Genomic DNA, 22790 nt, shown 5'->3' with positions numbered 1-22790 from the left:
GGGTTATTCTGAATTCCAAATTCTGTGCACTTACACAGCACATAAGATTACTTTGGATTTCCAAGTCTGTGGCGAGCACTGGTCCAGGACGGTCAGGAGACGGAGACAAGAGATCTCTAGAGCCCAGTCTTAGGATATCTGGTTTATTGTGGGGGCTCTGCTCAGAGCTGCCAGGCGCAGCCCGAAGCAGGCCCCAAGGAGTGGGGGCAGGGCGAGATAGTGAGAGAGTTCTAAGAGAGGGTCCAAGAGAGCAGAGAGAAGGGGAGGCAAAAGAGAAAGAAGAAGAACAAGAAGATGGAGAAGAAGATGGCCCCGGCTTCTCAGGTACACCTTATCAAGGGGGCTTGAAGGTGGGTGCGGAAAAGGACTTTGGACCAATGGGATTACAGATACATCATACTTCAGGGCAGGGTTACAGGTGCGAGATAAACTCTACATTTTTGAGGAATGAGACAGAACACTTTATCTGACCCTTTGCTTTGTCTGTGGGTCAAAAAAGGGAGTTATCTTCCACCAGCTACACCACTGCCCACTAACTACTTAGCAACCAAGGTCTGTCATCTCAAAGCTCATTTTCATCTCAATCTGGCTCACATTCTCTGCACTTTCCAAATCCCCTGCTAGGCAATCGTACCTATAAGGCCTTCTTGTTTCATCTTCCTCAACATCAGTCCTACCAGAGGCTTAGAAAACCATAAAAAGGGAAACAACAGTCACGAGCAGGCCAATGAAGAACAGCAGGCTAAGCTGCCAAAACAGAAATCTGTGGCAGTGTGGCAGCATCAGTTGGACATGAGATATGGGCAACACCTTGGATTTCTGCCAGTTCCCTCTTTCCACAAAAATACACCAGAGTGCTGCCTTTCTCAGAGGATGTAAGCATCCCTGTGATGTCCTGTTTGTTCCAGGGGGGTGAGGGGGACAGGGGTTAGGTTTGAGCAGGCCATGTGCTCCCCTCTGCTGGGAGCTGCCATCCTCTGAAGTCCTGTTTCCCCTCCTCCTATCAACATTTCCATGACATCTGCTTTCCTGTACTGCCCTGGTGCTTGTGGTGAGTGCTTGAATTTTTTTTTTTTATTTTTACAAATTACTATACTGTAACTTAAAAGGAAACTTGCCTTTTTTTTTCTTTTTTTTTTTTAAGTAGGTAACAATGTAGTTCTGCATCATACAGGAAAGACTGACTTGTTCAGTATATACAATGCATCTCTTTGAAACATGCTTACATCAGCCTTTGACTCCACTTGTGAAAGGCCCCCCCATTCCAAGGAGGACTGAGAACACAGACACACTGCCTGCTATGCTTATCTATGTAGGCAGATGCATAAGAAAGGAAGAACACAGCTACAGAGGTGAAAATTTAATCCATCATCATTTAATTTAAGACAGTGTCTTCTTTACATATGGATGTCCCCCAACACATTTAACACACCAAAGAGAAGACTGCTGAAAAACATGGCTGTTGTTTCTCTCCCTCTCTCCACGTAGCAAAATACACAGTAAACACACATCCTGCCTGACATGGTTAATACCCTGCCAGTGTTCTGCACTGTTTTGACAATGAGATTCCTGAAGCTCTGCCAGCCTTATGTCCACAGGGCTCTGTAGACAGTGCTGTTCTGCAAGCCTAAGATTTTATGATTTAATTGTGAAACATCTCCTTAGAAGATATAAAGAAACATGACAAATATCACAATTATCACACTAAATAACAAAAAATTGTATTATTATAATTCATTAATACAGCTTTTGAAAAACTCTAGGCATGATCAAATCCTCCTACGAATTTCTCTCAGATAAATCATACACCATATCCAGGTGAGCACAGACTCCTCCTTCAATTCACAATCTCATTAAATGTGTTAGTTGCTCCCATGAGAACCCTTAAGTAACACAGATGAAAACCTTAACCCAGCTTTGCTTTGCAAGAGTGACTGTTTAGCACATCCCGGTTGTATGCTTGCTAATGCATAAATGTACAAATCACAGAATCCCTGCTGCTGGGAGTTCACTGTCCTAAGGTAACCAGAACAGTGCAGACCCTGCCTGCACATATATGTAAATATGTTTGGTTATCAGCTTGCTTCTCTGAAGTGTGCCAAACAGGATTCTTCTTTCCTAACTTTACAATCTAACTATGAAATATCTGGTTGAAGCTTAATTTTATAAGCAATGTAAAATCTCAGCAAATACATGCACTCAGGTGTTTATAAAGTGCAGTAAAAATAAAGCAGGGTAGAAACCAGTAAATTTGAGTTATTAAGAGAAAATATGGCAAGTGAATAAAGACTCATATTCTTATTTTTGCTTTTAAGTGCTTCTATCCCAGAGTTAGGCACGGCCAAAACCTTCATTATGCTCTATGGCATAAAGCAACTTCTTTTTGAGTATTTTTTTACTGCTATATCTAGGGAGGAACAAAATCAGGTGGCAAGTATTGGCACGGGGAAGGCTCTCATCTGGATTTTCTACTTGAGGATCTGCAATCCAAAATCTAAAACACTCCAGTCCATAGCCAGAGATTCGATCAGATCCTGACAAAAAAGCTGAAGGAACGAAAAAAACAAAAACAAGAACAAGTTAGCAAATGGAAAAACAAAATAAAATAATGTTAGCTGAAAATCATTAAAGTAATTAATGTTAATGAAAATCATGAAGGGAAATTAGTGTAAACATACAGATATTTTCCTAAGCTAAGTATTATGCTTTGTTGAATTTGCACCTGAATATAGATTAAAGTCTCTTAGTGATTCAGTAGTCACAAGCCCTCTTTTACTCTAGATTATAGACTTTGTGGATGAGAAAGGCCAGGCTAGGTCTGGCCTTCTACCTTTGAAAAGGGTGACCTAGCTTCTGCAATGCCTTGAGAAAGGTAAACTGCTTACAGCAACACAGTATACTCCCACAAACTGCAGGCTCTGACCAACAACACAATCACAAAAGTAAGGGATAAAGCAACTGCAAGCTTCAGCGTGGTCCAATGCACTCAGGCAAACCTCAGGGGATGTGAGAAGGGTCAGAGCTGTCCCTGTACAACTTGTTGCGTTATTTTTTGTGGTTTTCCCTAGAAAATATGGCAGCAGCAGGGGTGAACTGTGAAAAGCTACAGCTTGGAACTACAGTATAGTATAGTATATAGTATGTGTGTTGTGGGGGAAAGAAAAGGGCTATGCAAAGATTAAAATGCCCGATATATATTACCAAGAAACATTTTCTTTTTTTCTTCTGGTAGCTTGTAAAACACAGTCCAAAAATTCCTGATGGTTTGATCTAACTTTGTATATTGTCTGTATATCACATTCTGTCAAAGAGACAAAAATAAAACAGGCCAGGTTTATATTTCAATTTTTCCATTTATATTTAAAGCAACATTTTATATGATAAATTTTATAATCCTGTTCATAGATATTCAAATCCCCTTAACCTCTGGAATCTGCTTGTTCATTTGTTTATCAAAGATTCATATGCCAATCCCTGAGTTATGGCTTGATACCTATTCCCCTTTATTCTTGTGGCTGACATAGATTAGAAGCCGAACATAGACACAAATCAAAAAAAGACAAAGTTCTCTGAGCTTCTGTCCATCTGTTATGCACTCAATGAAAGAACGGGTCAGAAGTAGTTTATGCTTAGCAGACAGAGCAGAAGGACACTGTGCTTGTATACAATACCTTTTCCAGCAGATGCCAGTCAAATGTTGTGTGTCCCTGGAGAAGAATCTGCAGCTCTTCAGGGAAAAACATCTTCCAATTTCTAGCTGGGCAGCCTCTTAAGAACCCTTGCATAAAGTCCTCAAATGGCTTCTGTACTGATTTATTGAATTTATAATTCACATACAAATCAACATATTCTTTCCTGCAACAGATACCAAACAAGCATTGGTGGTGCTTTTCTGAAAGGAGAATTACAGAGAACTTTATACTTTATTCCTTTATTCCTTTATTCCATATGACCTGCTGTGGTGTACGGACTCAGTCTTCACTGAGACCAGTTGTCACTGGCAATTAGTTATTCACTGAATAAGCTGGGAGCATCTTCACAAGTAAAAGAGAATGCTGGCCAGAATGGATTAATTTTGGTAACACTCCTTGTACTTCATGTGAATGCTCCAATGAAATCCTGTCTGACACCTGATTATTATAAAAGATGGAACCTAGCAGACCTAACTCCCATTGAATGCCCAAGAATTTCCCTGAAATTGAAATAAATATTTGCACAGCTGTTAATCAATAGTTTCACTCTTATTGTTGGGGAAGATGAAACAAGAAGGCCTTATAGGTACGATTGCCTAGCAGGGGATTTGGAAAGTGCAGAGAATGTGAGCCAGATTGAGATGAAAATGAGCTTTGAGATGACAGACCTTGGTTGCTAAGTAGCTGGTGGGCAGTGGTGTAGCTGGTGGAAGATAACTCCCTTTTTTGACCCACAGACAAAGCAAAGGGTCAGATAAAGTGTTCTGTCTCATTCCTCAAAAATGTAGAGTTTATCTCGCACCTGTAACCCTGCCCTGAAGTATGATGTATCTGTAATCCCATTGGTCCAAAGTCCTTTTCCGCACCCACCTTCAAGCCCCCTTGATAAGGTGTACCTGAGAAGCTGGGGCCATCTTCTTCTCCTCCCTTCTCTCTGCTCTCTTGGACCCTCTCTTGGAACTCTCTCACTATCTCGCCCTGCCCCCACTCCTTGGGGCCTGCTTCGGGCTGCGCCTGGCAGCTCTGAGCAGGGCCCCCACAATAAAACAGATATCCTAAGACCAGGCTCTAGAGATTTCTCGTCTCCATCGTCCCAGCCATCCAGGACCAGCACTCGCCACACTTATCTCTACTTCAGATGGGTATTTTTGTAGTGACATTGTACTGTACGATCAACTCAATGTAAATGCTCTACTTCAAGCTTCTTAAACAGCCCTTTCATGGATCCCTATGGATCCTCAGGTCATCCGCATAATTCAGGACACAAAATTCCTCTCTGTCCTTTGTGCAGAGATTAATATTGATACATAATAAGACATACATAATAATATTGACATGAAGCCTTATTGATGTATTTCTCCTTCTCCTTTATGTACAAGATACATTCCATATACATAACTAAGCAGGAAACATTTTGCTCTTAAAAAACTCTTACAGAGGTGTACCTGTAGCTGGGTTTCACAAACAAATGATCTGGTTTTGCCTGAAAATACTGTTCAAGGTTATTTTTTACATTTGTTAGGAATTTTCCTGTTAATGCCAGGTCTCTGTATATGCAGATATCGGGATATCCAAGGATCCCCGTGTTATCCACTGCTTGCACAAACTGCCAGTGTTTGGCATGTGTGCAGCAAGTACAGCAGGAACTGAAAGTGTACAACCTACTGGACCAAGACCAATAGCACAATACAGAAGTCAATATTTTCTAACAATATATGGGGATGGGTACAGACATGTTATTTCATACATTTGTAACAAGATAACAGGATTAATAAATATAAAAATAAAACTGACCTGTTATCCTTAGTGACAGGAATGTTGGCACCGTTTTCTTTAAGTTCAACAACATCTGTGGAATCTCTTCCTTCCATTATCTATGCAAACAAATTAAAACATTGGCTGCTGTATCTATATGTGACAGATATGTATGTGCTACATCTCGCATTCCTCCTGAAGGGCCTGACATGGCATTCTCACTAATCTGAGTTTACAGACAAGTTGTGTCATTTGCACTGGGACACTGTCTTGCCCGAGTACCTATGTGGGATGTCTTACCGTGAAGTCCAAGTCCAAGCTATCACTTTCTTCATTCAAAATTTTCCGAAGATTCCTATCCAAACACAAAAGGGATTAAAGAGAGAAGAAACATGACCATTCAGCGCACTTCCAAATTTTGCTAAAAAACATCATCATGCTGCTGACATAAGCTGAGCACAAATGCCTCCGGTTAGAAAAGTTTCCAGGCAAGTCCATCCCCATGCCCTGTGTGGACAATTTTACACAAAGTTCAGTGACAACTGGGTTTGGGACCACAGGCTTGCTTCCAGACATTATCTAGTGAGGAATTAAGTGTGGAACGGAGGGATGATCTGGGAGAATTGTTTTGGGGTGCAGCACCTTTCCAAGTATCGCAGGCAACCTTGTGTTCCAATTCACTGAGGAACCCCAATGAATTTAGCACCTCAACAGAGTCACTGGCTCATGGGATGGGGTTCTCATCTTCTTGGTTGTTTATATCACTTGCCTGGAAGACTGGGCTTCAGGGGCCTAGAAGCATTATGTTGTTGGCAGCAGCACCTCTGCCTCTTATGTCTGCCTGGTATCTCCTCTTGCAGTGCATGGAAACTTTGTACAAGTGTTCTCAGAATTGGCAGCATTTTGTAATACTGTACTTGTGCAAGGCAATATTGTGGAAATTGATCATTAGTAAATCAGGAAAAAAACCCAACATTAATAATTGAGTCATTAGTTCTTTCAAGTCCAAACTACATCCCAAAGTGTTTTGAACACTTATATATTCACAGTGTGGACTTAAGCTCTGGTGGAGCAGAGATCTGACACCTTCTAAGTCATGAGGCTTGGCATTTTGTTTTGGCAATGCCAGCCTCTGAGAGCAACATCGATGCCCTGGACAAGGACCTCCTTGGAAATCTGTGGCTTCTAGCAGCTTCACAAAGGCAAATGTAGATGCTATGGGTACCACAAATTCAGCCTCTGGGATCTCCCAGTGTATGGTCAAGGCAAGGGACCCAGCCAAAGCTCACGCCATGACTGGCTCATACCGGCCCATGGTTGGCAGCAGATCCTCAAGGTCCTCTAGGGTGGGAGCCAGGTCCAGTAGCTTTTTGTAGAGAGCCCTGGGGAAGGGGAAGGGCACCGTGCATTGGTTAAACAGTGCCATTCCACACAGTGTCCCGATCAAGAGGAAGGTGTCCTCATCCTCACAGCTTGGGGCCTGGTTAGGAACAAACACACCTGGTTAGGAACAAGCCATGACTGCCTTTTCCCATGGGTGGGGTACCCATCCACTCCTGCAGGGCTGCCTTACCTGTCTGGGGAACCACACAAGGCCGGAGGCGAAGTGGCAGAAGGCGCTGGTGCTGGGCTGGCAGAGGGTCCTGGCTGCAATACCGAAGAGCTCCTGGGACACCGCACCTTCGTCCACCCCCATCTCACCCAAAAAAGACACCTGCAAGGCCCGAGACACCCGTAGATGGAAACATCCATGTTGGCCACAAAACCAGATTCCTTACCTGGTGTACAACAAGCCAGTAATTACACAACCGAGAGACGCTGATTATTTATCTCACAGTTGTGCCAACCTGGGTACTTGGTGGTAATCCACAAATCAAGCACACCCCACCAGACTTTTTGAGCCATTATTTGTACACAGAAATTCAGAGTTAGCAACTGTCCAAGTCTGTTATGCTTGGTTAGTAATTTCCAAACAAGTTGCATAACCCCAGCTAACTTCCACACACCCTCAGGGGAAGGGTCTTCACCTGGGCAGGGGTCCCTGTGGGCATGATTTTAACTATTATAATGAACACAGTTCTACAGGCTACGTGGACCTTGAGTATTTTGCCAAGTTAGCAATGTATATACAGACATACTTCAACATCTAAATTCACTGCATCCTTAAGGCTTTTCAGTTCCCGGATGTCCTTGGCTAGGAAATGCTGGCTGCTGCCTGTTCCACTGACTAGGTCTCCTTTCTTCCTGATTAAGCTTGAAAGTGTACAAAGATCATACACCGAAAGCCATGCTGACTTAAGATAAACTTGATCCTTTCGACGCTCCGAAACACGCACAGGGCCGCGCGCCCCCCCGGGGCGGGGCGGGCTGTGGGCGGCGGAAGCGGCGGCCATGCTGCGCGGCCCGGCTCTGCTGCTGGTGTTGCGGCGGGCGGCTCGGGGCGGCCCCGCGCACGGCCGGCACTGCCGCCGGCAGCAGAAGCGGGAGCAAAGCTCGGGCTCGGGCTCGGGCTCCGGCTCCGGCTCTGGCTCTGGCTCCGGCTCAGCGCGGCCACAGCCCCTGGAGCCATCATTGCTGCGCTTCCTGGTGTGCCCGCTCTCCAAGCGGCCGCTGAGGTGAGGTGGGGCGGGGGAGCTGCGCCCGAGCCCTGGGCAAACCCAGGTTAGTCCCTGCTCCTCATGTTTTCGCTTGGCTGTTTCTCCCCCCCTCCCCCACTTGGCTGACCAGGTACGAAGAAGCTACGAACGAGCTCATTAACGAGGAGCTGGGTATCGCGTACCCCATCATCGACGGCATCCCGAACATGGTTCCGGAGGCTGCCAGGAGGACGCACAAGAAGCCGCCGGCCGAGGGCTCGGAGCATTCGTGAGGAGCGGCCGGGCACGGCGGTAACGGGGCCTGATGGCCGGAGCAGGGCTGCTGCCCTCCCTGCCCACGCTGACTGTGCTCGTTCCCCTCCTGTCCCTGGCAGGCCTGTTCTACTCGGCCAGCGTAGAGGAAAACTTCCCCCAGGGCTGCACCAGCACAACCAGCCTGTGTTTCTATAGCCTCCTCCTTCCTGTTACAGTACCAGTTTATGTGTTCTTTCACCTGTGGACCTGGATGGGAATTAAGCTTTTTAGGCACAACTAGTGTGGTACCTTTGCTAACCCCTGGGCTTTTCTAAATCAACGTAATTTGTTTAATCTCATCGAGTATTGCAGTTTATTTGAGAGAGTTTCCTTCTGGTACTAGGGACTGGCATTTTCCTGGTAGGATCTGGAACTGTATGAAGCAGCAGCCCATTATTAACTACTGCTAATGCAGATGAAGAGTAGGAGTAATAAGAAATACTAATTCCCTCTGTTTTATCCTTTAAGAGTGCTGTGCATTTGTAGTGGCACTAATTGAAACGTTAGTTTTCCTTAGGAAGAGCTGTACCCTGACTGAATAAAATAAATTAAAATTAAAACATACAATGATATGAATCTCTCTGAGAACTTTGGGGCTTTTTAACCAGATATGTGTACTAAAATATTTTGTCTCACTGTCAGAAGAGCAAAAATTAAAATACATCAGGCTGGTGTTTAATAATAAGACTTGAGATGAGTCAAAAGAAGACATTTCTTTCCTGGGTGATACCCATGTCTCTATGTGCAGTACCTGCAGATCTTTTCTTTCTAGGGCCATGATGAGAGTGCCACATGCCAAGTTCTCAGTATTGTCTGAAAAATATTCTAACAGCACACAGATATGAAGGGGGCAGGCCAATGCTACAATGAAGGTTTCTTTTTTATGTTTTGCATTTGGGTAGTTTGTATCTGCAACACAAAACACATTCATGTCCTTCACCTGCTGAAAAATGCAGAAATGAAGCACCAAGTTGTAAATGCTGCACCAGGCTTTAAATGCTGTGGGATACTAACAGTGCAGTTATATTTTCCAGACTGCTGCTGGGTAAATAATATTGTGATGTACAATGTGAAAGGCAGTGCTCACAAGGTGTGCCCAAAGGCTGACTTGAACTAAGGGCAGCTGTTTGTCAGAGCTTGTACAATAGGTGGAGACTTGAAATCTAGAGGACAGTACAGAGCACACCCTCACTGTGTCTCTAAATAAATGCCTCTCTCAAATAGGTGCAGTGAGGAACCAGGAAGGAAAGGTAGCTCTGGGAGTCTTTGTGAATCTTCTCCTAAATAAATGGGAAAGAAAAGCCTTGACAGCTCTTGTTGGCAAGAAAGCTCACTTGGAAAGCACCAGGGCACCAAGGTCTGTGGTTCCTGTGGCACAAACATGGTGCCAGACTTTGTGTTAGTGACAGGTGGGGCATGTGGTTCCTGAACTGAACTCTGCTCTGGGCAGCTGGCTGACGTCCTGTTCCCACATCAGCCAGCTAATGGCTTTTGCAGGGCAGGGCCAGCATCACGATTCCTATGGGAAACACAACTGCCACAACCTTTGGATCAGTGTGGAAGCCACAGATTAAAGCACACGGAGACAGCAGCATTGTAATCAGATGCTCATCTCTGGCCAGCACTATCCTTCCTTTCCCTTCAGACAGCATCTCCATGAGAGAGATATAATTTTGTGGCTGTGTTACTTGCTGACCCCTCATGCTGGTTCCTCAGACGCTGGGGTTTTAATGTACTAGAAGAAAGTCTCAAAAGTCAGTCTAGCAGCAACAGTACTGGACTTTGACAACTGAGTGGTTTTATTCCATTACCCCAAAGCCACCTCACAGTAAACAGCACTGCCACTTGCATTTAACTTATGCCAACAAAGCTGCCTGGAATAAGGATGTAAAATACTGCCTCTAGATTTACTCTACACCATCTATGGAACATGTTTTATAATAATTTGAGAAGCAGTTCTTTCGCTGTATGCTCAGAGGATACTGAAGCCCTTCTACCAATATACAGTAACACTGAAAATCAAGGAACACTGCAGCAAGATACTTAGAGCTAACAAGTAATACAATTTAGTATCTTACCTTTAACATCTTCCTGAAGTCTTGGTTTGAGGCAGATTTTAAATTTTTCCATATGTCTTGGAGAAGGCATTGTCTTCGGACACAAAAATTCCATGCCTCAGGGATCCATGTAAAGGGCATCTGAATAAAGGGTATCTAAGGATTGAAGTAATAGTCTCTTAGCAGTGTGTTTATCTCTTCTGATTGGTAACAAAATTGGCTGCACTTACAATAGAGGTCTTGGACAGAGCCTTGCATTCTGTAATATGAACGCTGATCTTGTTTTCCCTGTCAAAGATACATGGGTACTTGCTCAGCTTCTCTAGGACTGTCTGAAAGCACAAGAAGAAAGGAAAAGACATGCTGATTTTCCCTTGTGAAACCAGAGTTCAGGGACATGTCTGCAGACTGAACTGCCAGTCTGTACCCTGGCAAACTTCCATGTCTCTGAAATGAGACCTTGAGTGCATGAGCACTGCAGTAACAGAGGTTCACATCCTAAAAACAGCTCCTACACACTCCAGTGAGTGAGAAGCAGAGAGAGGTATCTAATCTCTGTGCAGACACTTGTCTACAGTAGTACCTCTAGAATAAAAGAGAGAGAGTGATTTTAACAGTATCTTCCATAATTCAGCTAAACCAAAATGTCCTGGATACTCAGGTTATGGCATATTGTTTTTAGAAACTGATGGGTTTATTATGTGTAATACCAAAATTAGATACTGATCTAAAAAACAATCTAATTTAAAGTGTTACACCTACAGTGTGATAAGGTACCAACTTCAGGTAACATCCTAATTGGCTTTTGATTCTATGCTGTTGCTCAAACTTCCTCCTCCACTCTGGCTAATTGGTACAAAATTGGTACGTTAGCAAACAAAAGCTTATGAAGGAATTAGGCAGTTGCCCTACAAATTCCAGCCAAGTTGCATGAAAGCTTACTTTTTTTTGCCAAAGGAAACCCCTACTATGCACATTTCCATTTTATGCTGCTTCCTTTGACACTGACTGCATTTGGTAGCTAATTTTCACTCTGTGTCAAGAAATGCCGCAGATTATTTTTTATTACCACAGCTTTGTTTTAAGATGTAAGTACATTGACATGCTCAATAGGATTTCTAAATAAAAGTTTAAAGACACCTCAAAATATTTCTCTTAATTAAACATCATAAAATCCAGAGAAACACGAAGTATAGCAACAATCCCTCGTGCTGCTATTTCACAGTGATTATTAGTTCAAAGCAAACAGAGCTGCTTAAGATGCTGGAGGGCAGCTCCAACTCTCAGAACCAGGGATCATCTCAGGAAAGGCTCTATTGTAGCTGCTGGAACACTGGGATGGTAAAGGGCTTGCATAATTTAAAGCTTTGGAGGACTAGGGAAAATGAGATGCCTTTGAAATGTGCTGGGTTAGTCTCTCGAGTTGACTTCCATATATATATATATACATACATATTATTTAAATTTAAAAAAAAAGTGTTTTGCACTGCTGATAAGATTTATACTTACTACTATATTGAAGTGTGAACATATGTTGATAATCGCTCCCACTTCATGTACATGGAAGTTGCTTTCATGTATTCTGAAACCAGTTCTGGAGTTCACCTGCATTGAAACACACACTAGTGAACTGTGTCTGTCTGGCAGGACAGGACTGACAGGGCTTTCTTCAGAAAGGGTTCTGAGACCCTGCACAGAGGTTATGGAATAAAAGTGCTCAAGAAGCACAGTGCTCCACAGTGAGAAGTCTTAGAAAGCCATGTATAAACTAGCAGGAAAGCAATTTTCATCTACAATTAAGATCCCTTAACAGGACTCCATCAGAAAAAGTTATTTCCCTTGGAGTGCCTTTCATGTTTCCACAGTTCCCTATTCATGTTCCTAATTTTTGCCTGGAAAAGAGATTTACAGGGGGACAGTGAACATTTAAAGCTCCAAATCATGTAATCACTTACAGAGGAGTAGGCCTGCTGCATTTTTTAGTTTATTTATCTGCATAAATACAAATTTCAGAGTCTAAACTTTGTGGCCCAATTCTGCATTCTCAGCCAAAAGGATATTCAAGTCTGAACAAAATTTAACAAGTCTCTCTGATTTATACTCTGTGCTCGAGCTCTTAACTTTCATAAACTTTGAACATCTTCACAGGAGAAAGTATGGTTGTCCAGAAGAACATAGTTATTGCTTCCTTTGTTTCCCTTGGTCATGTACAGCTAAAGCAGTTCTAATGCTGTTGTCCCAGAGAATTTGTCAGGTTAACCAGCTCTTAAAGCATCACAGAGCATTACTGTGGCAGCCACAATGTGCTAAGCAGATAGGTTGTCTTTTAAATGCTCTGAGCAGTTACTGGGGTGAGGGATCTCACCAGCAGAAAGGGGAATGGGCATGTTACGTAAAGGACACTACATCCATAGCTGTGTAGGCATCAATGGATGCACTCCTGATACCTACCACTGAAAGCATTCTCCCCTCTGCCAGGGTCTATAACATGCTTTAGCTCTTCATTTCTACAGAGGGTCAGTTTGGCATAACTCAAGCAGGACTTCTTCAAAACTGTGCTGGTGTAGAGCCTGAAGCAGTGTCAAACCCAGAGAATTCAACAAGTGAGAAGTATTAAAATACTCTAGGCTACATTGAGACATCCTGTCTAATTTGGATCCAAGCACCTTCTCACCTGGTAAAGCATCTGCAGCATTTGCAGAGGCCCAGTTTTAACTGGGTCCAGGTTGAAGAGGTGGCTTGGACCCGTGGCCATGATCTTCTGGACAAATGAGAGCAGAATTTTCTGGGAAACCCTCTGGTACAGAATGACCAGCTTCTTGAAAATGGATGTTTCTAAATTTGACCATAGGCATTCTGTAAAGAAAACAGCTAGTGAGGTCACAGGTAACATACAGATCACTGCAATTTGTGGATGAAGCTGGTTTTTCTCTTTTTATCAAATGAATTGAAAAAAAAAAAAAGTTTAAACTTGCACTACAAAAACTATTAAACCTCAAACAGAATGTTTTAAATTCTTATGCCTTGCTGCATAGTCCCTATGTTTCTATGTCTATCAAAAGCAATTATTTCAAGCTCTGGAATACATTACATCAGTAATAATAACACTTGTTCTGCAGAAGAAAATGACCAAGCATTTAAATCATTCAGTTCTACCATCATAAAACCCTACCAAGAGTTTGCAGGCCCTCTGGCTGGAGCTTCATGATGGCTTCAGCCAGAAGGATCAGAGATAGGATAGAATCTTCATTCTTCCCCTGCAGAAGGAAAGGCAAGATCAAGTAGACTCTGAAATTTTCAGGTGAGATGGGAGAGGAAGACAACAACGGCAGTAAGTTCCTAATCTCCTTTTGCACCTTCAGAGGGAAAAAAAAATAAAAAGAGACAAGGGTTAAAATGCAATTATGTTTTACCAAAGTAATTACGTTGGCATGAAATTCCTAAGTTTCATGCACAAATCCAAATCTCCTCAGCATCTGTGCAGTGAGCAACCTTATAGCAAATCCTTACCTCTTGGTAGACTGTTTGGTTTTTACTGATCTTCCCATAAAAACGTTTCACTTCTGATATGTCTACACCTGAGACTTCTTTGGAAGTTTTGAAGTGTTTGTCTCTATCACAACATAAAAAAAAAGAACACTAAATAATTTTCTACTGAATAATGAAGCACTGTAATATCAGAAAATACTTGGAAAGTTCAGCCCCAGCTCCCGTGGGTATAATTTCATGTGTTCTAAGAAGATAGACAACACAAGCCACTGTTTTGTGACTTGATTAACATCCTGTCCTTTCTGTCTTGTGTGGCTGTGAACTATTAATGGTAGACTCCTGTATTTCACCCTAAAATGACTTTAACTTCAGTGCCAGAAGGCGCTGTTAAGGATCCTTTAAGATCTGTAATATTGCTTGGAGGTAATATTATCATCTGCCAAATATCACTAAAGAATAATCTTCTATAATGTGAGCTTCTCTAGTACATTTCAGTAGGTCCAGGGCTATAAAAATCTTAATATTAGCTTGAGCTTTGAAAAATACAGACTTGCTTCTTGCAAATTCAGATAAAACAAATCTTTTCTACATATGTGACCTAAAATAACACTTTCTTGACAGTTTACAAGCAGCCAATATATTCTGTTAGATGTGTCTAAGTCAGTGCATGCTACCTTTTGTCCAGGAAGCTTCCATTGATGCAAGCCTCAGATGAAAAGATCAGTCTGATATTCCTGATAGTAAAAAAACCAAAAAGTTAGTCCTTTCAACTTGAGGTTTTTAACTCTGAAGAACAAAAAACATGTACAAGGGTGTCTGCACCTGACCACACAAACTTTTACCAAAAATACGAAAACTTTTCTTAGCACCACTTCTCTGTCAGTGTTGCAGAAGACATTGTACTCAAGGAGTTACTGATCTTTGGTGAGCCACCTCTGCTCTCTGGGGCCTTGTAAGGGAACCTGCTCTAGGTTCTGCCCCATGCCAGCCAGTGCTCCATTCTGTTGAGTGTTATCATGGAGATTCTTCTCCTGACAGGTCAGAACATTAGCTGCTTTTGTTTGTTACGCAAAATAAAAGGCACTGCAACATGGGAGGGATGAGAATCCCCTCCATGGACACGATCTTTGTAGCACATGGAGGGAAAATCCATCAGGCTATCAATTTGCTGCTGCACAAAAGCTGGGTTCCCAGAACCTGAAGAGACATCAGACTTAGCAACTCCCAATATTCTGTTCTTATATATTCTGTTCTTATTGAAGCATGTATTTTATCAAGCAATTTGCTGTCAGGCCCTTCCTACTGAGATCTGGAAAGAACCCACTCTTCCACCCTTTCAAACACCACTTTTCACATGATCCAAACTGTTCTAAAAGTGGTCAGGGAAACATTTAGTTCCAAGTTAGCCAAGCTTTCGAAATGCTCAAAATCAGCAGCTGGAACCAGACTTTCCCAAAGAAAATAACATCCCATATAAAACCTGTGAAAGACTGTAAGTGTAAGGCATCCCACAGTGGTATGTACATATTGCTTTTGAAAATGGGTAATTAAAGAAGTGACCACTAATTTTTAAATGCTGGTGCAGCATTCCCAGTTTGGGTATGCTGCACCAACAGCATTAGGCTTTTTGCACAAAGCCTTGGTCTGCAGGCAGGGTCTTTCACTGATTTAACTTGTCAGCTCCTCATTAGCTTTTTGCCAAAGTACAAGAGTGTGCCTTGGCTAAATTCTTGAACAATAGTTCCTACAACAGCCTCCAAAGAATAATAATTTTTAGAGAAAATCATGCATCAGGGAAAAAAAAACCACAAACAAACCCAAACAGCAAGTTTCTGATTTACCTTTTTATACTCCTACAACATTTAGAATTAGAAATCCATGCATCCACTTCTTTATCCTCCAGAGTGGCAATTCCATTCAAATACGAATTCTGTGTGAAATACATGATAACCTTGACAAAATTTAAATTGTAGCAGATGGGATTATTTTTCTTCTATGCAGTCATTACAAGAAGATTTCAGCCTAATTATGAACAATTTAAGGGTCATCAGAATGATCCAGATGCATTAACCACAGAACATATATAACTGCAACACAAGTTAGTCTGTAGGTAAAGCACAGAAAAAACTGCAATAGACATATATAAAACTGATGTGCTACAAGCACGGTGGGAAATCCAAATGTTTCCAGCAGTAATGTGGAAAGTGGTAAAATCAGAAGCTATGATCAAATGTGCACATACCTTGTTCCCCTCCTTGCAACGGACAAAACTTTGGTGTAATCCTGCAGTAATTTTAATCCCTTTTTTTGATGCACCCTTTTCTGTGAAAGAACAAAAAGATTGTTGTAGGAACATTTGAAGAGACAGTCACTATCTTCAGAGAGTTAAATGCACAAAAGTGGAACAATAAAAAACCCTTCAGATAGTAGTTATCTGTTGAAAGTTTGATTCTATGAGGCCATTACCCATGATAATCAAGCAGCAAATGGACTAACTCCTGGTAGAATTTGTTGGGATGGCCAAGCAAGGATGAGACATAATGTTTGCCTTTCAGTGTAAACATGAAATCAAGAAAGCAAACATCTCCATGAAAGAAACAAATACAGATTGTATACATCTGCAGTGGTCATTACTCTGGCAGGATTTTCCAGTATTCACTGGTGAATTGATAGGAAGTGGTATCAACTGATTGGGCTTCCTCTCATCTTCCAGTTGTCCTTCATCACCAGAACCAAAGAAATAGAATTTGTCCAAGGAACAAACATAGACCAGGGTGTACTGTCTGCTCAGGGGAAAAAAAAAAAAAAAAAAAAAAAAAAAAAAAAGTCAAACCACAGGGCAAAATAGAATAAAATTTACAAATACATTTTCAGAATGTACACCTGAAGGTTGTATTTAAAAAAAGTCCTGACAGTCCAGATAAAGAATCCCTTTAACCACAGTGTTACAACTCTTCATTGCATAAACATTCAGCAATAAAGACACATATGGACTTGGATTTCCTATACTACCCTCTAATGTTTGTGATTTACCTCGATTCCACATACAAAAATAGTGTTATGCCATGCTTGCTTCACACCCTTCCGTTTTCAAACATGCAGCTTCTGTGCTGCTGAGCCTGATACCAAGCCCAGGTGAGTTGTCAGGAGACTTTTTCTGGCCCAGTTCCAGAGGGCAAAGTGGAACTGGGTAATTATCACTGCTCTTCAATTCTTATTAAGAACCTACCAGTATGTCAGTCTGGTTGGGAATTCAGTGACTGTCCTGATGCAGGCTTTTAACAGTCCTTTGTCCTTTGGAACACAGTACAAACCCAGTATATTGTTTATTGAAAGAGAAAAAGACCAAGGACTTTTGGTGGTTTTTGCAGCTTTCTCACAGTGCTCACCAGGGATTGAGGGTGCTGCTCTCACTGGGGTTCTGGGAGGAGGGTGGCTTATACTTGAACAGTGGATGGATACTCTCACAGCACTGACCTATTGTGATACAGGGATTTGAACATCTTGGTGACCCCCTTCCCTACTGTTCTTCAGTGATTCCCCAAAGGCATTGACCTTAGAAGACAAGTCATTGACACATCCCACCTGCCACAGGCAATGTGTGAAATCCTTGCTCCCCACAGCTCAGCCACCACACGAGGCAAGAGTTCATTCCGGGTAGAGTTGTGACCCAGCTGGCCAGACCCTCCTGCTCCAAAGGTGCACACCAGCCCCTCCTTGAAATGAAGAAACAAACAAGATTACTGCATTATTAACAACAATCAAATGGTCACAACTGAGAATGAGGGCCAGCAAAACACAACATATTATGCGGGACTTGATTCAAAACATCCCTGATTCAAACATGAGGAGGGTTCACTTTGCATCAAGTCAGATCACACACTGTAAAATCCACATAATTTAGCTCCTGAGAAAAGCAATTTAACTCTTGAGACTAACTCCCTGTTGCTTAAGAATTTTACTTGTATGAGTAAACCCTAGTGAATTAGATGTCATTCACAGCTTCTGAAGTCCCCAATGTACTATAAAAACAAAATTTCATAAAGTACTGGGAGTTGAACTGCACCTCTTTGCCTCAGGATTCCCATTCACCATATGCCTACCAAAAGTTGCATGCAGGTGACAGGAATATGAGAAAAGACCAGTTTTCCCAATAGCTTAGGTAATATCCCTTAGGGATCATCTTCAGGCTTAGGTGGAAGCAGGCATTACCATCCCAATTTCTCCATGCTTTCTCTTTTCTTCATCTCTCTCTCTTTTAGCAGTGTATCTATTCTCACAAGGTGAGGTCTCAGATGCTGACTTTCCATTTCAGACTCACCTTGGAGAGAACTGCAGTATGATCTGCCCCACATGAGACAAATATAGCCTTCCAGTGCCCTAAAGCTCCAACATATGTTGGGCAGTCCTTGTCTGGAAAAAAGATAATACTGCTAAATTGAAAGAGTATTGGAGGGTCTCATATACAGAAAAAATCAGAAGACAGGGGGATTAAGTGTTTTCCAGCCCTCTCTCACAGCAATTAATGTAATTACTGCTTGGGTTTGGGTCATTTTCCCTCCAGTATAACATATTCTTTCTCATAATGTTTTATGGTTTTCATATTACTTTATTTTCATTTACTTTGGTCTGAAACAAAATGCAGTACTTCCATATCTGCTTGCCAAATGGTACTTGGCTTCCAAGTATCTGATTCTCAAGAGTGTGTACACATTCAGATTAGATGTTCTGTCTGTCTAGGGCAACTCTTCTCTAACGTTCTAATTTTGAAGAGAAGAGGTGATTTAAATTCTTCTCTCACTTTGTGTTTACAGAGAATTAAAGAAGATTTAAAAATGTAAAATTAATTTCTTCATGCAAGACTTCCTGGAGAGGAGACAGTGGAAATAGATGTGTAAGACCTCAGAGGTTTTAAGAGCCCACACTATCCAATTAGCCACATAAAATGATTGCAAGTTCTCTCTAGAAAAACAACCACAAAATACACCATTCCTGCATGCCTTTCCTGGTCAGGAAACAAAGAACATATCCAGATATACTTTCTTCAAAAGACTTTACTCCTACCACTGCTCCACAGGAGCTTGACAATACTGAGGGGCAATTTGGTGAGATCACTGACCAGGAATACACCCTCCTGGTGCTCTCCCTCCTTACCTTTCGTGTCTCCAAGTCCCAACTGTCCAAAACTGTTCTTTCCCCAGGAGTACACAGCTCCAGACAGTGACACGGTGGTGCTGTGAGCTCCTCCAGCAGCAATTTGAGCAAGTGGGATGCCCTTTAGTCTTTCCACCAGCTGTGGTTCAGGAGTAAGAGTGGTTTGGCTCCCCACTCCAAGCTGTCCATGGGTGTTCTGGCCCCAGGTGAAGAGCTGACCCCCTTCACACACAGAACAAAAGAAAACGGCTCAGCCTCACTGCTTACCTTGAGTATTTGCACTTTGGGAGTAGGAGCAAAACTCAGTGTTGCTTTCAGGGACCTAGCTCCAAGGCAAGACTATCGTGTATGGCCAAATTTGTTTTCTTTTGACCTCTTTGGGACAGTCCCAAGTTGCCATGTGACTCAGCACAGCAAGAATAAAGGCCCCTAAAGTCATACTTGCAGAAGTTCCCTACCAGAAAGGTGTTGCAACTTAAGAATGAGCAGGTCTGGTGACTGCAGAGTCGGGCAGCCACATCTGCTCTCCACAACGCACCTTTGTGGAGGGGCAGTGCTCAGGAACTGGAGAGAGACAGAGGGAGATGCAGGTCCCTGGGTGCTGGGCAGAAGGAGCAGCACTGACAGCCAGTGCACTTTGTGTCCCCAACTGCTCGTTACTCTACAATGGTGTCACCAGCTACTCCAAGTAGCACAAACACTGCCTTCTCAGAGCAAGCGTGACTCCTGTTTGGAGGAAAAGTATTCTTGAAAGAGGCTACCTCTGGATAGTGCCATGGCATGCTGGTCCCCACATGCTATTTGAACAATATTTCGGTTTCCCAGTTCTTTCACCAGCCTACAAAAATAAGGAAACAAAAATCAAAATAAATAGATGCTGTGCTGTGAGATAAAGTAAAGGATAAAGATCATCTGCTCACCAAGCCCTATCACTTTTAGCAGGAAATATGTGGAAAAATATACGTCACTTGTAAGGTGATTCACCCTTCTCTTATGCTGACCTGCTGTAGCAGGGCTAACTGATTTCACTGTGGTTTGCCCCACGAGAAGCTGGAAAAGAACCATGCTCGGCCTGATTCTGTTATCCTGCCCTGGGCAAGAAATATCACACAGCAAACTGCTGGGCCATTTGTAGATGATGGTTACCTTGACAGTTTCATCAAAGGTGGTAAGGTTCAGACGTGCTTGTGTCTTTCAACCTGCAGTTTTCCCAAGCCAGGGGTGATTTGCAAGGCATCTGCATTGCTCTGGTATGTTCTACTGACCCTTACTAAGTTTGAGACAAACCTGTCTCATGTGCATCCCAAGCAGCTCAGATCTTGGTATCATCCTCAAAATCTGTGCACTTCTGGCTGAGTTAAAAAAGGAGATAATACTAGGAAGGTATGTGTTCCAGTTCTCTCTCTACAACAGGAACATGCCTCAAACTCTTGGATGTTACCTTGGGCAAAAGCAGGCTGCATTTTCTGACCATTGCCATCCATACCTTCACTCTGTGAGAGCTTCTTACCTTGTCTTGGGGCAGTTTGCTGAAGCTTTAGCCCAGTGTTCAGAAAGTTTCCCGTTAGGGGAGAGAATGAGCTTATGCGTTTCATCATGGTTTGAGCACCGCACCTCCTCATTCCTCTGCGACTGTGTGCGCTCTGCAGGACACACACAGACAGACATGACGGTCATGCTATGGGAGCTGGAACCGTAACCATTTCGGCCCCTTTCCCAAAGTCTCAGTGTGCTACTGCTTTCAGCAAGAGCTTCAGCTTCTCGGGAGACAGTGAGAAAAGTGTGTGCAACTTATTTTCTCAGGCCCCTTAGGGTTTCAGTGTCCTGCCTACCCACTGTTTGTTTCATGCTGGATGACTCTACACTAAAGGACCTTTCTCCATCTCTTAGGCTGCTGTGCCACCAGCTCACAAGACAATCAGTGAAACATCAGCAGAAGCACAGTCTGTTGCTCTTGTACACCTGTGGAGAGTGTCTGACAGAGACAAAGCACTTCCTGAGGCAACTGGCCACCCCAGACTCGTCACAGTCTTGGGGATAGGAACGCCTTCAAGTCAAGCACTTTACAAGGTGCTGGAGAAGCAATGATGGAAAATTCACTCATTGCCTCTTTACAGCAGAAAAAAGTACCTCCTTGTCTACAGCTGAGGGGCTGCAGATGCTCTCCCGACCTAGAGGCACCAGGGACTCAGTTACTCGCATGTACCTCTGCTCCAGCACAAGTGCCTGAGACCCAGGATGCCCAAGAGTGAAAGGCGGTCATCAGCAAAGCCTTCCCTAATTTACCTAACACCTCTAGAGACTAGCTGCCCACCCTTCTCACACATCAGACATGGAACTAGCGAGGAAAATCTCTGTCTATTCCCCAGGACGTTCTCCCTCCTTCCAGTCCCGCCGCTTCGAGTGCTGCGCACTGGGACACGTTTAAGCCTCTCACGCCCCGTCCCCGAGGGGCCGTACAGCAGATTGTTGCAGTTTCAGCGGTTCCACCTGCACGGACCCGTCCTCACCCACTCGCGGACCCATCCCCGGGGGGCTCCCAGCGTCCTCCCGACCGCGCCGCTCCTGCCAGTCCGTACCTCCCCTGCCGCACCTCCGGCCCCGCTGCCGCCGCCGTCCCTCCGCCATCCCTCTCCCGCCGACAGCTCGGGAGTGCCCGGGCAGCGCCGGGAACGCAGCGCCGGGGAAATGGAAACCGAAACTGATCAGGGCCTGCGGCAGCGGGAGGAGCAGCGGGAGGGATTCCCGATACCTGAGAGCCCGGAGCTGGGAAACTCTGACTCCTGCGGTGAAAAGGCGTGGGCTAGTAGGCTCCGGTGGGTTCCCGGCTATCCTCAGCCTGCGGAGCTGCTGCTGCCCGGGTGGGAGGAGAGGGCAAAGCAGAAGGCGGTGGAGGGATGTCGGGGTCTTCCATGTGCAGAATGCGCCTATTGACTTTATTATTCACTTCGGAGAGTGACCCGCTCGTGTCCATCCTGTGGAGAGTCGAGAGACATCCTCTGCTGCTCAGCTGTATCCCAGCTAAGAGCCCACATTAACCCGGAGGGGCTGCTTGGCTGGGGGAAGTCAAACCGCAAGTGAAACGCTCGGTTTGGAAATACATCAACATCTAAAAGCCATCTGCTTCCATTCTCACATAGTCTCTGCTAAATCTCCCTCACCTCCAAAGACCCTGTGACCGTCCTCCATCCCAGAAAGACCACCCTGCCTGCCTCACCTCCCACATTGTCTCACTGGAGTGATGCATGCAGGATAATCTTGGTGATGAAATAAGGGATACCTGTGTGAATGATGAAACAGATCAAAACACATAAGATCACTTTTGTTGTATTCATAATAGCTGCCACTGATGGATTAAATTCAGTCTGTTTATGAGAAGTTTATGCTGCTGAATACTAAGAAGAAATTTTGGTAGGGCGCTCTACAACAGTCCCAAGAAAGACAACATGAATCGACAGATTTACACTGATGTTCACTGAAATTCAGTGGAAAATTCATTACTGAGACAGCAGGAGCATCTAATGTAATGTATTTAAATGGAGCAGCCTGTGGTGCACAAAGAGGCACCCGGAGGTCCCTGAGGTGAAGAAAAAAGGATGTGGAGGAGCCATGGAAGGTGAGGCTGCGCCATACAGTAAGTGACTTCTGCCCAGGGAGGAGCACCCCAGCCTTATCTCTCCCAGCCATTTCCCTACACGCACTTTGAGGATCATATCTCCTTCCACAGTATGCAGGAAAGTCTCGAGATCAAG

At 43.6% G+C, this 22790-nt stretch overlaps 3 protein-coding genes across 3 annotated transcripts; 2 read left to right on the top strand and 1 right to left on the bottom strand.

Moving 5' to 3' along the window:
* Positions 1-1345: 1345 nt before the first annotated feature.
* Positions 1346-21775, bottom strand: LOC128786608 (probable E3 ubiquitin-protein ligase HERC4). Its single transcript, XM_053939937.1, has 23 exons — positions 21618-21775; positions 20549-20681; positions 19800-19876; positions 19039-19260; positions 18206-18297; positions 17470-17600; positions 16519-16667; positions 16127-16206; positions 15726-15814; positions 14559-14618; positions 13906-14008; positions 13568-13751; positions 13070-13251; positions 11905-12000; positions 10626-10727; positions 10417-10551; positions 7021-7161; positions 6755-6927; positions 5748-5802; positions 5487-5566; positions 3672-3855; positions 3202-3301; positions 1346-2546 (listed from the first exon to the last, which is right to left on the bottom strand). The coding sequence occupies exons 1-23, from the start codon at positions 21664-21666 to the stop codon at positions 2332-2334; spliced, it is 2832 nt and encodes a 943-aa protein (XP_053795912.1). The 5' UTR covers positions 21667-21775; the 3' UTR covers positions 1346-2331.
* On the top strand, positions 7804-8316 carry PYURF (PIGY upstream open reading frame). Its single transcript, XM_053939940.1, has 2 exons — positions 7804-8062; positions 8175-8316. Exons 1-2 carry the CDS (start codon positions 7839-7841, stop codon positions 8314-8316), a joined length of 366 nt encoding a protein of 121 aa, XP_053795915.1. The 5' UTR covers positions 7804-7838.
* On the top strand, positions 8349-8905 carry PIGY (phosphatidylinositol glycan anchor biosynthesis class Y). Its single transcript, XM_053939942.1, has one exon. It carries the CDS (start codon positions 8349-8351, stop codon positions 8577-8579), a length of 231 nt encoding a protein of 76 aa, XP_053795917.1. The 3' UTR covers positions 8580-8905.
* Positions 21776-22790: the final 1015 nt, after the last annotated feature.

The sequence above is a fragment of the Vidua chalybeata genome, chromosome 4 (genome assembly GCF_026979565.1).
Source record: "Vidua chalybeata isolate OUT-0048 chromosome 4, bVidCha1 merged haplotype, whole genome shotgun sequence".
NCBI classification, from domain to species: domain Eukaryota; kingdom Metazoa; phylum Chordata; class Aves; order Passeriformes; family Viduidae; genus Vidua; species Vidua chalybeata.
Note: the sequence above shows the minus strand (reverse complement) of the source record. Positions and strands in the feature narration are given on the sequence as shown.

Excerpts from the sequence above, each read along its gene's own strand:
- PYURF (XM_053939940.1), top strand. The coding sequence starts at position 7,839 with ATGCTGCGCGGCCCGGCTCTGCTGCTGGTGTTGCGGCGGGCGGCTCGG. Across the intron at positions 8,063-8,174 it reads CTCTCCAAGCGGCCGCTGAG|GTACGAAGAAGCTACGAACG; the intron begins GTGAGGTGGGGC and ends TTGGCTGACCAG.
- PIGY (XM_053939942.1), top strand. The coding sequence starts at position 8,349 with ATGGCCGGAGCAGGGCTGCTGCCCTCCCTGCCCACGCTGACTGTGCTC.
- LOC128786608 (XM_053939937.1), bottom strand. The coding sequence starts at position 21,666 with ATGGCGGAGGGACGGCGGCGGCAGCGGGGCCGGAGGTGCGGCAGGGGA. Across the intron at positions 20,682-21,617 it reads CCGGAGGTGCGGCAGGGGAG|AGCGCACACAGTCGCAGAGG; the intron begins GTACGGACTGGC and ends TGTGTCCTGCAG. Across the intron at positions 10,728-11,904 it reads GTTCACACTTCAATATAGTA|ACAGTCCTAGAGAAGCTGAG; the intron begins GTAAGTATAAAT and ends TTGTGCTTTCAG.